The 12,670-nt window shown below is 59.0% G+C and overlaps 2 protein-coding genes across 3 annotated transcripts in view; both read left to right on the forward strand.

Annotated features, from left to right (window-relative positions):
- The first annotated feature begins 117 nt into the window (after positions 1-117).
- ST6GALNAC4 (ST6 (alpha-N-acetyl-neuraminyl-2,3-beta-galactosyl-1,3)-N-acetylgalactosaminide alpha-2,6-sialyltransferase 4) lies at positions 118-7,643 on the forward strand. Its single transcript, XM_004677297.2, has 6 exons — positions 118-260; positions 637-782; positions 2,535-2,720; positions 4,539-4,951; positions 6,171-6,278; positions 6,894-7,643. The coding sequence occupies exons 2-6, from the start codon at positions 771-773 to the stop codon at positions 7,081-7,083; spliced, it is 909 nt and encodes a 302-aa protein (XP_004677354.1). The 5' UTR covers positions 118-260; positions 637-770; the 3' UTR covers positions 7,084-7,643.
- Positions 7,644-9,012: 1,369 nt separating this feature from the next.
- ST6GALNAC6 (ST6 (alpha-N-acetyl-neuraminyl-2,3-beta-galactosyl-1,3)-N-acetylgalactosaminide alpha-2,6-sialyltransferase 6) overlaps positions 9,013-12,670 on the forward strand; it is a 15,111-nt gene continuing 11,453 nt past the window's right edge. Inside the window, exon 1 of one of the 2 annotated variants that reach the window (XM_012721493.1) lies at positions 9,013-9,344. The gene's annotated coding sequence lies outside the window, so the exon portion shown is untranslated. The remainder of the gene's footprint in view (positions 9,345-12,670) is intronic. The other variant, XM_012721497.1, reaches the window with a different exon arrangement.

Here is a 12,670-nt window from a genome sequence, read left to right on the forward strand (position 1 = left end):
CAGCCAGCCACGCACGTCACGCCCCGGCCGCGCTCGTTGGCCCCGCCCACGCCGCTAAGACCCCGCCCCCAGCGCGCCTGTCTCCTCCCCATCCCCTCGGGCCCCGCCCCCGCCGGCCCTGCGCTTTCGGCTTCCAGCCTCCAGAAGCTGCTGCAGCGGCCGCCTCCGCCCCGGGGCTTCGGCCTCCTGCCCGGCCAGCGGGCCATGGAGCTCCGAGCAGCGGATCGTGAGCAGCCGGCGCGCCCCAAACTGCCCGACCGGTTAGCGTCCGTCGGGGTGGGAGGGGGGGGGCGGGAGGAAGTGGTGGGGTCTGGAGGCAGGGGGGAAATCCCTGGTCCTATTCTGCCCCAGGCCTCTGCTTTTATCAGGCTGGAAGGAGAGTGAGGGCTCCTGGCTCCCGGTTGTCTCTGGCCCAGACCCTTTGGGTGACCTTGAACCGCGGGCTCACTCTTTCTCCCTCTAGTTCCCCACGTGCTCAGCCTTGGGCTGGTGGGAGGGGAGGCCCCCCCCCCAGAGATCACCCATTCCAGCTCCTTTAGGACGGAGATGGTACTGCGGGGTTTTAGGGGACCTTTGGGCATTTGACTACCAGATGCCACCTGCCTTGACCCCAGCTTGTACCCTCTTCTGCCTCAGTTTCCCTGGCAGTCGCCTCAGAGGCAGGGAACCTGCCCTCCGTTTCTGGGTCTTAGCAGGTGCCCTGCTCCCACCGCTTCCCCGCTGGAACTCTGGAGACAGCAGCCCCCTGGCTGCTGAGCAGCAGTGACGGCATGAAGGCTCCGGTAAGTGGCAGAAAGAGGAAGACTCACAGGAGCCCTGGAGGTGGCTTCCTGCCCAGCAGCTTCCCCCACAGCCAGCTCCCACTGTCACCTCAAACCCCACCTCTCCTGAGCTGAGAAGGGGAGAAGGGGAGACTGACTTGACCTCAACATCCAGCCCTGATCTGGCAGGCTGTGTGACCCCGGGCAAGGGCCTTTCCCTCTCTGGTTTCAGTACCCTGCCCTGTGAGGCTCCTGGCTGGGACTGGTCTGTGGTGTGTGCGTTCAGTTCAGCGGTGGGAGAGAGCCCTGGATGCTGGTGGAGAGTGAACCCTGACTGAGCGGAGACCTTTGGGTCCCTGTGATGGGACCTGGACCCTGCAGGGTGGTGGCCTGACGCTTCAGGCTCTGAACCCTACCCTGAGCACCTGGCCTGTGGGAGTAGTTTCAGAAACTGATGTGGCTTTGAGCAGAAAAGGTGAGCCTCTGGCAGGATATGCCTGGGAGGGAGGAGGGGCTGCTTTGCCTCTTCTCATTTTCAAAGAGCATCAGCCAGCAGCTAGGCAGTCTTGGGGGCAGGAGGGATTTACTATAGGGTTTTAGGAAAGTACCTATGTTGGCATTTGGGAAAAGGTATTAGGGAAATAGCCCTAGCAGAATGGAAGATTTATTTTGAGATAGTAGGAAGAGATGTTAGGAGCAGCACAGAATAACAGTATGGATTAAGAGATGGAAGAAACAATAAGGATAGATGTGTGGACAGGTCAGCATTTCCCAAAGTATATATAGAAAGGGTTGCAGACGGGCAGCATGGTAGCTGGAGCTTGAAGGGAAAGATAACCCCTCACTTCCGGAGAACTTAGGAGATATCTGAAAAGTGTACCAAAACAACTTTGACCAAGTGCCATTTAGTGTGTAGAAATATGGGGCAACGCTTGGCTGGCTGTGCTAGCCCTGGGTTAGGGTGTGACTGTGAGGCTGGCAGAAAACTCAGCCCAGAGACACTGGTGGCCCCCAGGACACAGCAGGCCCAGCATCATGCCCCCCAGGTGGCCCCCGCTCCAAGGCTTGGTGGGACATTCTCGAAAAGTCTGCAGGCGGGGTCAGCGCAGTGGGGGTCAGCGCAGTGGGGCCCAGGCCGGCGTGCCAGGAGGGCTTCCTTCTTCAAATGTCCTTTGGCACCTGGCTGCTGGTGGTGGGGGACTGGGCGGCAGCTTTAATGACTGCTAGAATGATGCGCCCTCCACGTGCCCTCCCACTGCTCCCCTTACTCAGCTTGGGGGGAGGGCACACGGCAGCCACAGTCTGGGGCCCGGAGGGGGCTGGCAGCCTTCTCAAGGGCCTCTCGCCTGTGCTCGTTTCTAGCACTTTTCTAGCCCCCGGCACGTTTGACTCCCATGTGGGCAGTACTGGCCCCCACCTTGCCGAGAAAGAAACAGACCCAGAGAGATCAAGGGTGTTGCTTGACGCACCTGGGCCTCTGGGGGCGCGCATGGGCCTGGAACCTGGACTCACGGCCTCACCATGCTGCTCTCTTGCTGGGTGGCTTGAGCTGCCGAGCTTCACCGCAAATTGGTTTCTTTTTCTAGAGAATGGGGATAATAATAGAGCTCATTCTCAGGCCCGCATGCCCTGAATCTGCAGGAAGGCCCAGTCAGTGTGGACTCTACTGATGTTCTAGGAGCTACTGAGCTGGGCTTTGGACTCTCGAGCTCGGGGTACAACCCCTGGGGGCTCCAGGGACCCCGCCCGCCCTACGACTGCCATCTCCTCCAGGGTCGGCTGCTGCTCGTCGCCTTGTGCTCCGTGGGCTTCTCGGCTGTCTACGTGCTGCTGTGTTGCTGGGCCTGCCTGCCGTTTTGCCTGGCCTCCTGCCCGGACCCTCTCCTCTCTGCCAATGCCAGGCCCACCGTGCCAGGGCCCCTGCACTTCAGTGGATATAGCAGCGTGCCAGATGGGAAGGTGAGTGGGCCCGGCAGCATGTTGGGGCAGGTGCAGCTGAGTCTGCCTGCGTGCCCCCAGCTCTCTGGGGTAATGCGAGCGGAGCTCATGCCAGGCCAGCTGGGACCCTGGACTTGACCCGGGACCTCTGCTCGCTCACCAGCTGTCTGGCATTGACCAGCCACTTCACCTCTCTGAGCCCCAGGGTCTAGCGGGAACTGGTTTTCTGATTCAACAACACTAGTGCCCGGCTGCACTCCCCTGGCTGTGCCACCTGGAGCTCTGGGCCTCGTGACCTCGTGACGGCGAGGTCACGTGATGGTGTGGTTTCACTGTGCCGTGCCACCCGGGGGCTCGGCAGGGGTGCGCTTGCTGCCTTTGATGTGTCCTCAGTGCTGACGGCTGCTGGGGACAAATGATAACAGATGAAAGTTCTGTTAAGCCCAGAGCTGGCCTGTCTCGGGGGAGAGAGGGGCTTGGGGTGCGCAGGCAGCCACGGCCCCTGCTTGAGCTGAAGTTTCACAGGACGATCAGCGTTCGGGACAGGTGCTGTGTAAATATTTGATCAGGATGCAGGGACAACTGGAGAGCCAGTGGGGTTGCGCAGGGTGCAGATGAGAGTGTCCTGAGGGTTCGCTGGGCAGGACCAGTGGCGGGGGGGCCAGGTGCATGCTGGCCCATATTCACTTCAGACACTCAGAGCTCAGGGCCCAGGACAGCCAGATCTGCTGGGACTTTTAAGAGAAGTGGGAAATCCTGGTATTTGAATGCCAAAGGGACTGACTTTTTAGAAATTAAATATTTTATTTTATATATTTTTAAGATTTATTTATTTATGCATACAGAACTTGGGTACAGGCCAGAGGTGCAGGGGCGGCGAGAGGACTCACCAGAGACAGAGCGGGGAGCAGAACAGGCAGACTGAGAAGCACACTGCTGAGGGGAGCAGCGGGCGGGTCAGGAGAGGTCTGCCGCACCACGTGTGTCACCTCGGGGCAGGCGGGGATCGAACTCATGCGGAAGCGGCTTTAGCTTCTTAGTGCTGTGCTTTAACCCGCTGCGCCACCAGAGAGGGCCCCAATTAAATATTTTAAAGCGTCCCCCTGCTTTTCACAGACCTCAGTAAGCCATGTCGTCCCGAGAGGGCACACAGCGTGGGTGGGGAGCAAGTCCTGTGCTTGGAGCCCTGACCAGTGACTATTTTCAGGCTTGTTGCTTCAGCTTCTGCCTTTGGGGGAGAAGGGAGGGAGGGTTGGGGCCTCACACTACCTATGTCAGCACCTGTCACTCTGGCCATTTACAACCTGGTCCCCTAGACACTAGCTCAGTCCGTTTTTACAGATGAAGGAGTGGAAGCCCAGAGAGGCAGCAGGACTTGCCCACAGTCACCCAGCTGGGACGGGCAGAGGCAGGGTTCCCGAGCTGGTGTGGGTGCTGGGCAGCTTTTAAACTGGGCGCCTGCAGGAGGGGCTCGGGCAGGGGACAGAGTGACTTGAAGAGCTGAGGTTCAAGTTTACTTAACAGGCCTGTGTATGGCACTAGGTCTGTGCCAGCGGCTGCCTCGAGGGCTTTGTAAATTTGCTCAGGCCAGCTGTTCCTACTAAGGAAACAGCCGTGCCTGCTGAAGGGAGCAGGCTCCGAATGTAGCCTCTGAGCTCCGCCACTCAGTCTCCGTCTCGGTGGGACCTTGGCAAAGTCACCTACGCAGCCTCAGGGTCCTGGAGCGCCAAACCGGCCATACCTAGTGCCCACAGGGAGTCTCACGTGCGGTCCGCGGGTGTTGCTGGGCGGAGCAACCGCGTGCCAACGCCCCCTCCCGGTGCACCCCTGTCGCTGCAGCCGCTGGTCCGAGAACCTTGTCGCAGCTGTGCCGTGGTGTCCAGCTCCGGCCAGATGCTGGGCTCCGGCCTGGGCGCTGAGATCGACGGCGCTGACTGCGTCCTGCGCATGAACCAGGCGCCGACTGCCGGCTTCGAGGCGGACGTGGGCCGGCGCAGCACCCTCCGCGTAGTGTCGCACACGAGCGTGCCGCTGCTGCTGCGCAACTACTCGCACTATTTCCAGCGGGCGCGGGACACGCTTTACGTGGTGTGGGGCCAGGGCAGGCACATGGACCGGACGCTGGGCGGCCGCACCTACCGCACACTGCTGCAGCTCACCCAGATGTACCCCGGGCTGCAGGTGTACACCTTCACCGAGCGCATGATGGCCTACTGCGACCAGGTCTTCCAGAACGAGACCGGCAAGAACCGGTGAGCCTCCTGCCTCCCCGGCCGGGGCCTATGGAGGAGCTGCGCCCAGGGGCGCCGGGTCAGCGGCCATGGAGGCCGCGAGGGCCGCCCTGGAAGGGGGTGGGGCAGACTCAAAGGGGTGGCATTCACCCAGCCGTCACTGCGGTCAAGGGCCCAAGGGCCCTGTGTGCATTCAGCCGTGAGCGCAGGAGGAGACAGTGCCTGGTGGGCGTGTGGGGGTCCCCTTCCCTCTGGGGGAGCCCTGAGAGCTGACACGGTCTCTGAAGTCCTTCTGGACCCCAGTTACTGGAGGAGCCCGTCCTGCCCTGGGCTTGGGCTGAGCTCTCTGTGTTTTAAGATCTCGTCTTCTCCCCCGCACATTCTAGAGCTTTCTGACTCCGCTGGCCCCCTCCCCTGCCCACCCAACTCAGGAACTGCACCGAGAACCTCCGCTTTTCCAGCTCAAACTTCAACTTTGTCCCAGACCCCGCTCCTTCTATCACCTGCTACTTGCCAGGGCCTCTTGAGCCTTTTGGGCCACACCTGCCAGGTGCCACCGCCCTTCCTTCTAGCACCCCCTTCACTGGCCTTCCTGCTGTCACTCTTCCCTCCCCCACACCAACTGATACCCCTAAATTCAACCCCTTGGTGGTCTTTCCTCAACCCTGGCAACGTCATTTCACATGGAGAATCAAGTCCAGACTCTCACTGCCTCCCCTTGCCTGACCTACAGATCTTGAGTGATCTGACCCCTGCCCACCTCCGTGTTCTCTGCTGTCCTTGCTCATCCTGTCCCAAGCATACCGGCCATCTGGGCTTCCTCTGATGCTACACTGGCAGGTTTTTGCCTGTACTGTTTCCTCGGCCTGGAATGGCCTAGAACTTTCTCCAAACTTCCCCATAACCAACACCTTTTCATTCAAGTCTAATGGATTATCACTTCTTCAGAGAAGCCCTCCCTGATCCCTTCCCTCTGGAAGGAACACCTCCCAGCCTCCTTTCTATATCCCTTCCATTGTTTCCTTCGGGCTCTCGCTGGCTAGCCCTCTGCCGGTTAGTGCTGGGTGGAGCTGGTTCCTGGCCAGCACAGGGTCTGGGAGGTACAGGGTTAGAGTGAATCACCCCCAACCGGGTGTAGAGGTGGGTCTCTGGGAGGGACCTGAGGCTGGGGCCACCACACAACCCCTTGCTCCCCCTCGAGAGGGGGTGGCAGGGCTGACTGTGGGTTCCTCCTTCCCAGGAGGCAGTCAGGCTCCTTCCTCAGCACGGGCTGGTTCACCATGATTCTGGCACTGGAGCTGTGTGAGGAGATCGTGGTCTATGGGATGGTCAGCGACAGCTACTGCAGGTCAGGCCCGCGTCCCGGGTGGGCGGGAGGCAGGCGTGGTAGGGCCATGGGGCCCCCCCAGGGGTTCTAAGAGTGGGGGGTGCCTGGGGTGGCCCTGTGGTCAGTCTCAGCTTAGCCTTGTGGTCACCCAGAACCTCCATTTCCTGGTGCCAGTAATAAGTCATATCTACATGCACACTGCTTGTGTCATTCAGTTCAGGCTCATTGTCGCTAAATGTTCGGGGAAGTTCCACCCTGTTTTCTAAAACCTGCCTGAGTGTGTGGGTGAGCTGGCAGGAGCCCGTGGCCAGGAGCCCGGCCAGGCCACCTGCGTGCCTGGTGCCGATGAATAGGTGGGTGAGCTCCACGCCACAGCAGATGAGGCTGTGAACCCTGTACCCCCATTTTGCAGATGGACCATTGCGCCTGTCAGATTTTGTCTCTGGCCCAGGCTGCAGCTTGGGTCTCCAGCCTTGTCTGTGGGGATCGAGGGCTGCACTGCCCCCCCTACAGTTCTGGCCTCCGCGGGGACCCCGCCCCTCACTCCCTGCCAGGGGTTCTGTGACCCTGGTGAGGGGCTGAGGGAGGTCAGCGAGTAACCGGGGCCCCATGACTGTCCCTGTTCCCCACCCCCAGGGAGGAGAGCCACCCCTCAGTGCCTTACCACTACTTCGAGAAGGGCCGGCTGGACGAGTGTCAGATGTACCTGGCACACGAGCGGGCGCCCCGCAGTGCCCACCGCTTCATCACGGAGAAGGCTGTGTTTTCCCGCTGGGCCAAGAAGAGACCCATCGTGTTTGCCCACCCATCCTGGAGGAGCCAGTGACACACTGCCCGCTGGCTGCCCGCCAGCCTTGCCTTCAGCAAGCCTCTGTCCCGTCCTCATCACATCAAGTCTGTTTAATTTATGGACCCCGCCACAGGCCCCGGGCCCTAGAGACCCCTCCTGCCCTGCCCTGGGGACACCAGCCCTGGCGCCTGCCCATCACTGTGTCCACCTACCCCGTGGGCCTCCAGACTTCAGGGGAGGAAAGTGTATCTGGGGTGGTTCTGCCCCCTCCTCTCCACCCCACGTTCCTTGAGGCGCCTGAATCTTCCTTTTGGGGTTCACCCACCTCCACACCTGTCCAGTGGCCTTGACCCCGGGCTGATGGCGCCACACTCACCAGCACCATGACCTTCCACCTGGCTGCAGTCCTGGCACTCTCTCTCCACACTTCCCCTCTACCCGCCTTTGGTGCCACACTTCCCAGCGGGCTGCCCTGTGAGGGCAGCCCAGAGCTTGGGGTTCCTTGGGAGAAGGGGCCTTTGAGCTGTGACTGCCAGGGCCGATCTGGAGTGTACGGGTAAACGTGTGTCTTCCGGAAACTGTCTGCCGCGTGGCTGTGTCTCTGCGGCGGGATCCTTTACCTGCCAGACTCGGAACTGTGGACTCTAGGCCAGGCCCTCGGCACCCCCCACACCCCCAGGGCCTGCAGCCGGCTCAGCTTCTGGCCATTTCAGCTGCCTGTGCCTTCTTCCCCAGCAGCTGAAACCCTTCCCCACCAGTCTGGAAGCTTCTTTGAGCGCCTGGGGCTATGGCTGAGCTTGAGCCAGGAATCTGGTCCCTACCCACCAGCTTTGGGAAGATCCCTCCCACCACTGGGAGGGGCCTAGGAGGAAACCCGCTAGGGGTGGGAAGGAAATTCCTCCACCCGTCACCTCCCTGGCCCTCACGCAGGTCACATTCCAAGACCTTGCCCAGTTCAGTGTTCTGTCAACTCTGGAGTTGGTCACACTCAAGAAAGTCAGGTGGGGGCTGGGGGCAGGCCTGCGGCTTGCTTTCCCAAGGCTTGTTTCCTGACCTGCAAAGTGGGTCAGCAAGGGCCTGTCGCCCAGGTTGATCCATTTTGCAGATGAGGTGAATGAAGCCACCAGCTGTCCCCGCAGTCCCAGGTCTGAGGGCTGGGCCTGAGCATCTGGGCCTGCTCCCGGGGACAGGACCCTCCCAGTCCGCCCCTCCACCTTCCCTCACCTGGACACCAGCAGACCAGCGGAAGGCCAGGTGCTCGGGCCTCGGCTGGGGTGGAGCCTGGGGTGTCACGCTTTCAGCTCTGAGAGCTCGAGGCCCTGCTCTCCCTGACTTGACCCTTCGCTGCTTTCTTTAACCCGGAACCCCCCACTTCACGTGGCTAGACCGCATAAATTACACAGTGGGTTGTCGCTGGGAGTCGGGGGGACCCAGCACCTCCCTTTTCAACCCCAGTCTTCTCGGAAGGCTGACGGAGACCTGCGCCTGTCCAGCACACTCTTTCCACCTCCCCGGTGCCCGCCCAGCCAGAGGCTCTGCGAGTGCCGGAGGAGGGGTTTGGTGGGGGAGCAGGGGACACCGAGGCAGGAGGGAGCAAGCTGGCGGTGGAGCATCTGAGCGGGCGGGAGGTGAAGTGGCTGGCAGGGGGTTGGCGGGGGGACTTGGGGCCCAGGAGGAGACTCTGGAGCAGACCTGGCCTCATGCTGGCTCCTGCTGTGGACACCCCAGCAGATGAGTGCCCCTCTCTGGGCCTTGGTTTCCTCCTGTGTAAAGGTAGCAAAGCCCATCCCTAACTCACGGGCTTGACTGCCAGAGAGCTGGCGCCTGTGCAGTGCCACAGCTGGCACTGGGAGCCAGTGTTTGAAGGGGGCTGCCCTCATTGACCCAACCCCGCCCTGCCTGGTAGTGATACACGGGCAGAAAGTCATTGTATGCCCCCTGCCCCACCCCAGCCCGCTGTCCCCTGGTCTTCGATTCTGGTTCCCCAGTTCTCCAAGGTTCTCGAGGCCCAGGGTCAAGGTTCTGATGAAATTCAAATTCAGCCCCTCCCTGAAGGTTGCTTTCTTCTGCTCCATCCCCCGGAAGTGCTGACCCAGCCCTTCAGCCTGATGCACAGAGGCGCTTCTGTCCTTCTGTCCCTGGGTGGGGTACTTGTCCCTGGGCCGGTCCTAACAGTGTTTCTGGGCTGGAAACCAGCAGGGCCGTCCACCAGCCACTTCCTTGTGGACCCAGGCACTGGTCTGGGTCTCCCAGAGACTTTGAGGCCTTCCCTTCTCTGCCACAGCAACACCCAGGAGGTGAGTGGGGACCGGAGCTTTTTCCCAGCCCTGGGGAAAAAAAGTGGGGGGCTACTTCTCTTTTTCTGTTCATTCTCTGGCCCCTCTGAGCTCTCTGGCCTGCTGAGATCTACCTACTTCTCCCAGAGGGCAATCCCCTCCGCTCCTCTCAGAGAGGCCTTGAACCCACTCAGACCCAGGCCTGGAACCCACTCAGACCTTGCTAGCCAGATGGGGAGACATCAGGTCTTCGGGGTACTGGTGGTCACCTGTGTCCAGTGTCCCCCGGGGTCAGCCTGACTATTGTGGCCTCTGTCCTTATCTGCTTCTAGACCCACTGCTCATGAAGCAGCCACTCTCCACAGACCTCCCCCGCTGGCTGTTCCCCACCCTCTCTTCTCCAGAGAACCTTCTCTCAGGTTCTTTCTCCCCAGAACGAGAGGCAGACTCCCAAGAAACACCAATGGCCATTTGTGGCCACTTCAGGCCTTCCTTGGACTCAGTCTTTAAGTTGGGCGCTGAAATAGCGGGGTGAGGCCTCTGAGGGGTCCTTCCAGGACTCTCTGGGAGCGAAAAATCTTACAGCACTAAGATTGCTGAAAGGTAAGAAGGGGAGCAGCAGAGCTGCTCCCAGGCCATGGGGGAGGGTGCGATGGGAGGACCCCAGCCCTGGGCAGGGGCAGTGGCGACCAGGGTTGGCCACAGCCCCTCATCCAGGAGGGCCCTGGTGTGGGAGTGGGGCAGGCCTGGCCAGAGACCTGTGGCCACTCAGCAGAGGCCTGGGAGTCTCAGCCGCAGCACCTGTGCGCCTGCTGAGCCTCCCCTCCTCCCTCTGGGAAGCGGGGGCAACAGTTGTACCCACCTCACAAGCTATTTTAAGGATTGGGTGAGGTGTGTTTGCCAAGTGCTTAGCACTGAGGAGGGCAGGGCTGTCCTTGGGGCCTGGGAAAGGAAAGGCAGCCCTACTGCAGAGCCTCCTGGAGGAAACCTGTGTCCAGACACGCAGCAGGCCTCAGTGGGGGCTCCAGGTCCGAATTTGGCCCAGGAGCTGGGCAGCCACGCCCTGTGGCCTCCAGACTAGGGCACTGACCTGGCGCTGGAAGGAGGGCCGGGACAAGATGCCCCCTCCTGGTACAGGCTCCGGTGACCTCAGCCAAGGGGTTCCCCTTGTCTGAGCCCCAGGCGGAGTTCATCAGGCCCCCAGCTGGGTGGCTTTCCTCCTGTGACAGCAAAGGAGGGCCTGGGGTGGGAAAGGGCCTGGGGGGCAGGAAGCAGATGGAGGTGGTGGTGGTGATATGGGGGAAGACAGGAAACTTTGAGTCCTCGCCTGGCTCCCCCCTTCCTCTCCTCCCCTCCCCAGAGATCCTGTTTTCAGAGCCTGGAAACTGGACCTCAGGGACCCCTTTGAGCTTTGTTTTAATTAAAAACAGTAGTGTATTGACTTACAGATCAGTCCAAAGCAAATAACCTGGGAGTTCACCAAGCAACAGGGGAGGGTGCACCATCTGGGCCCAGCCTCCCCTCCCGCCTGGGCAGGAGCAGACCCCTTGGGGTGCTCTCCCAAACCCTTTCGCAGCGTTGGATTAAGAAAAGGAAAAAGGGGTCACATCATATATACAGTTCATTTTTTATAAATCTAATGTCTTAAAACAGACAATAGCTCCCACAGTCCTTATCCTTGGGTGATCTGTTCTGAGACACGCTGTGGATTCCAGCGATGCGGCTGATGAGCTGGGTATTCTTCCCCCTCGTTATGCTGAAGCTTAATTAACGAACGAGGTGCAGTGGAGACTAACAGCAATGACGTATTAAAAAAGAATGCTTGTGACAATGTTGGGTAATGAATGCCTGTGCAACCTGAGATACATTTCTGGAGAGTGGTTGATCGGATCTTGGGTAATTAAATATAAAGAAGAAAAAAACTGAAGAGAAAAACTTGTGACCATGATCTGAAATCTGGGGAAAATCTTTCCCCTAAAAGGGGAAAGCAGCAGCTTTACTCTAGAAACAGCCACCGCTGACACTTTCACCAGCAGGTTGGAAAAAAAGGTGTCTCCTGGTACCCGTCTGACTCCCCTTTCCTTCTTTTCTCCCCACGTTTGAAATACGGGGCTACACACACATGGCTGGGCATTGTGCTTCTCGGTTATAAAACGCAGTGAATGATACTTACCTGGCCCGGCGACACCGTGATCCGGAGGGCGGTTTTCCCAGGGCAAGCGTCAGCCGTTCAGTCCGATGTGCTGACGCTGCATTTGCTCCAAAAGTGGGAAACTCGACTGCATAATTTTTGGTAGTGGGGGAGTGTTTTCATGCTCTCCCCTGAAAAAAAAAAAGAAGAAAAAAAAGCCCCGGAATTAATGAACTTCTTTGCTTTGTTTCTCTTTTTTATAATGAACATACCCAGGTCCCAGAGAGAGATAAGCTCATTCCAGGGGCTCAGTCCCCCTCCTACATCTCAGCTTTTAAAACTCTCATCACTGTGACAAAGGCTGTGCCCTGGCCTGGCTGACCCGCGGCCACGGGCCCCTGTGCTTTGGCAAAAAAAGAATGCCAAACATTTCCCGTTAAGCAACGTTTCACTCCCTGACTGGTCTTGGGCACGCTTCAGTTCTTGTCTCTAAGATTCATCCTTGAGCCTGTAGCTCATTCATTTCGCCTCTGCTGGATACTAGTCCATCGTGCGGATACACCATCATGTTAAAAACAAGAACCTGTTCTTGTGGAGATAGATTCACCAGCTGCTTCAAGGCCTGAGGCTATGAACTTTGTGTACATTTGCAAGAATTTCTCCAGAGTATCAACCCAGGAGTGGAATGCAAATTTTTACAATTTCATTTTCCCAAGCGAACATAAAGATTCAGTTGCTTTCCTCACATAAGTAGCCAGGACATCTTCTCCTGGGATGTCTTGATCTGTATCATCCATTTTAGCAGGGCTGTGCCTTTGGGTTTTAAACCGGGCCCTATGGATGGTTGTTAATTTCCACTATCTCATTAAAGGATGTAATGAATAGCCCGATAATTATAAGAAGTAACATAATATTTTTAATGGTCACAACCCTCTGTGAGGTTGTCCTTCCTGCTGTCAAGCAGCTGGGAAGGGAAGGCAAAGTGCGGAGGCAGAACTGGTCCTGATTCCAATAGGACCTGCTGCAGGATTCTGAGTGTAACGTGCCCTGGGACTCAGTTTCCCCACCGGACTGCGCGTCGACAACAGATCGACAATAATGGCTCTGGTCAGCACTAAAGAAGTCCAGGATGCAGTTGCTATTTCCCCAAGCTGCCCAGAGCAGCAGGCGTCGCACTCAGGAGCCCAGGGAGACCCTCAGCCTCCCCCGGCCGGCC

This window comes from Condylura cristata, unplaced genomic scaffold (assembly GCF_000260355.1).
Source record: "Condylura cristata isolate star-nosed mole 26May11 unplaced genomic scaffold, ConCri1.0 scaffold00006, whole genome shotgun sequence".
In the NCBI taxonomy this organism is placed as follows: Eukaryota; Metazoa; Chordata; class Mammalia; order Eulipotyphla; family Talpidae; genus Condylura; species Condylura cristata.

Bases quoted from the DNA above. Each gene is read 5' to 3' on its own strand.
- ST6GALNAC4 (XM_004677297.2), top strand. The intron at 4,952-6,170 runs GTGAGCCTCCTG...CCTCCTTCCCAG, and splicing joins AACGAGACCGGCAAGAACCG to GAGGCAGTCAGGCTCCTTCC. The intron at 6,279-6,893 runs GTCAGGCCCGCG...CCCCACCCCCAG, and splicing joins GTCAGCGACAGCTACTGCAG to GGAGGAGAGCCACCCCTCAG.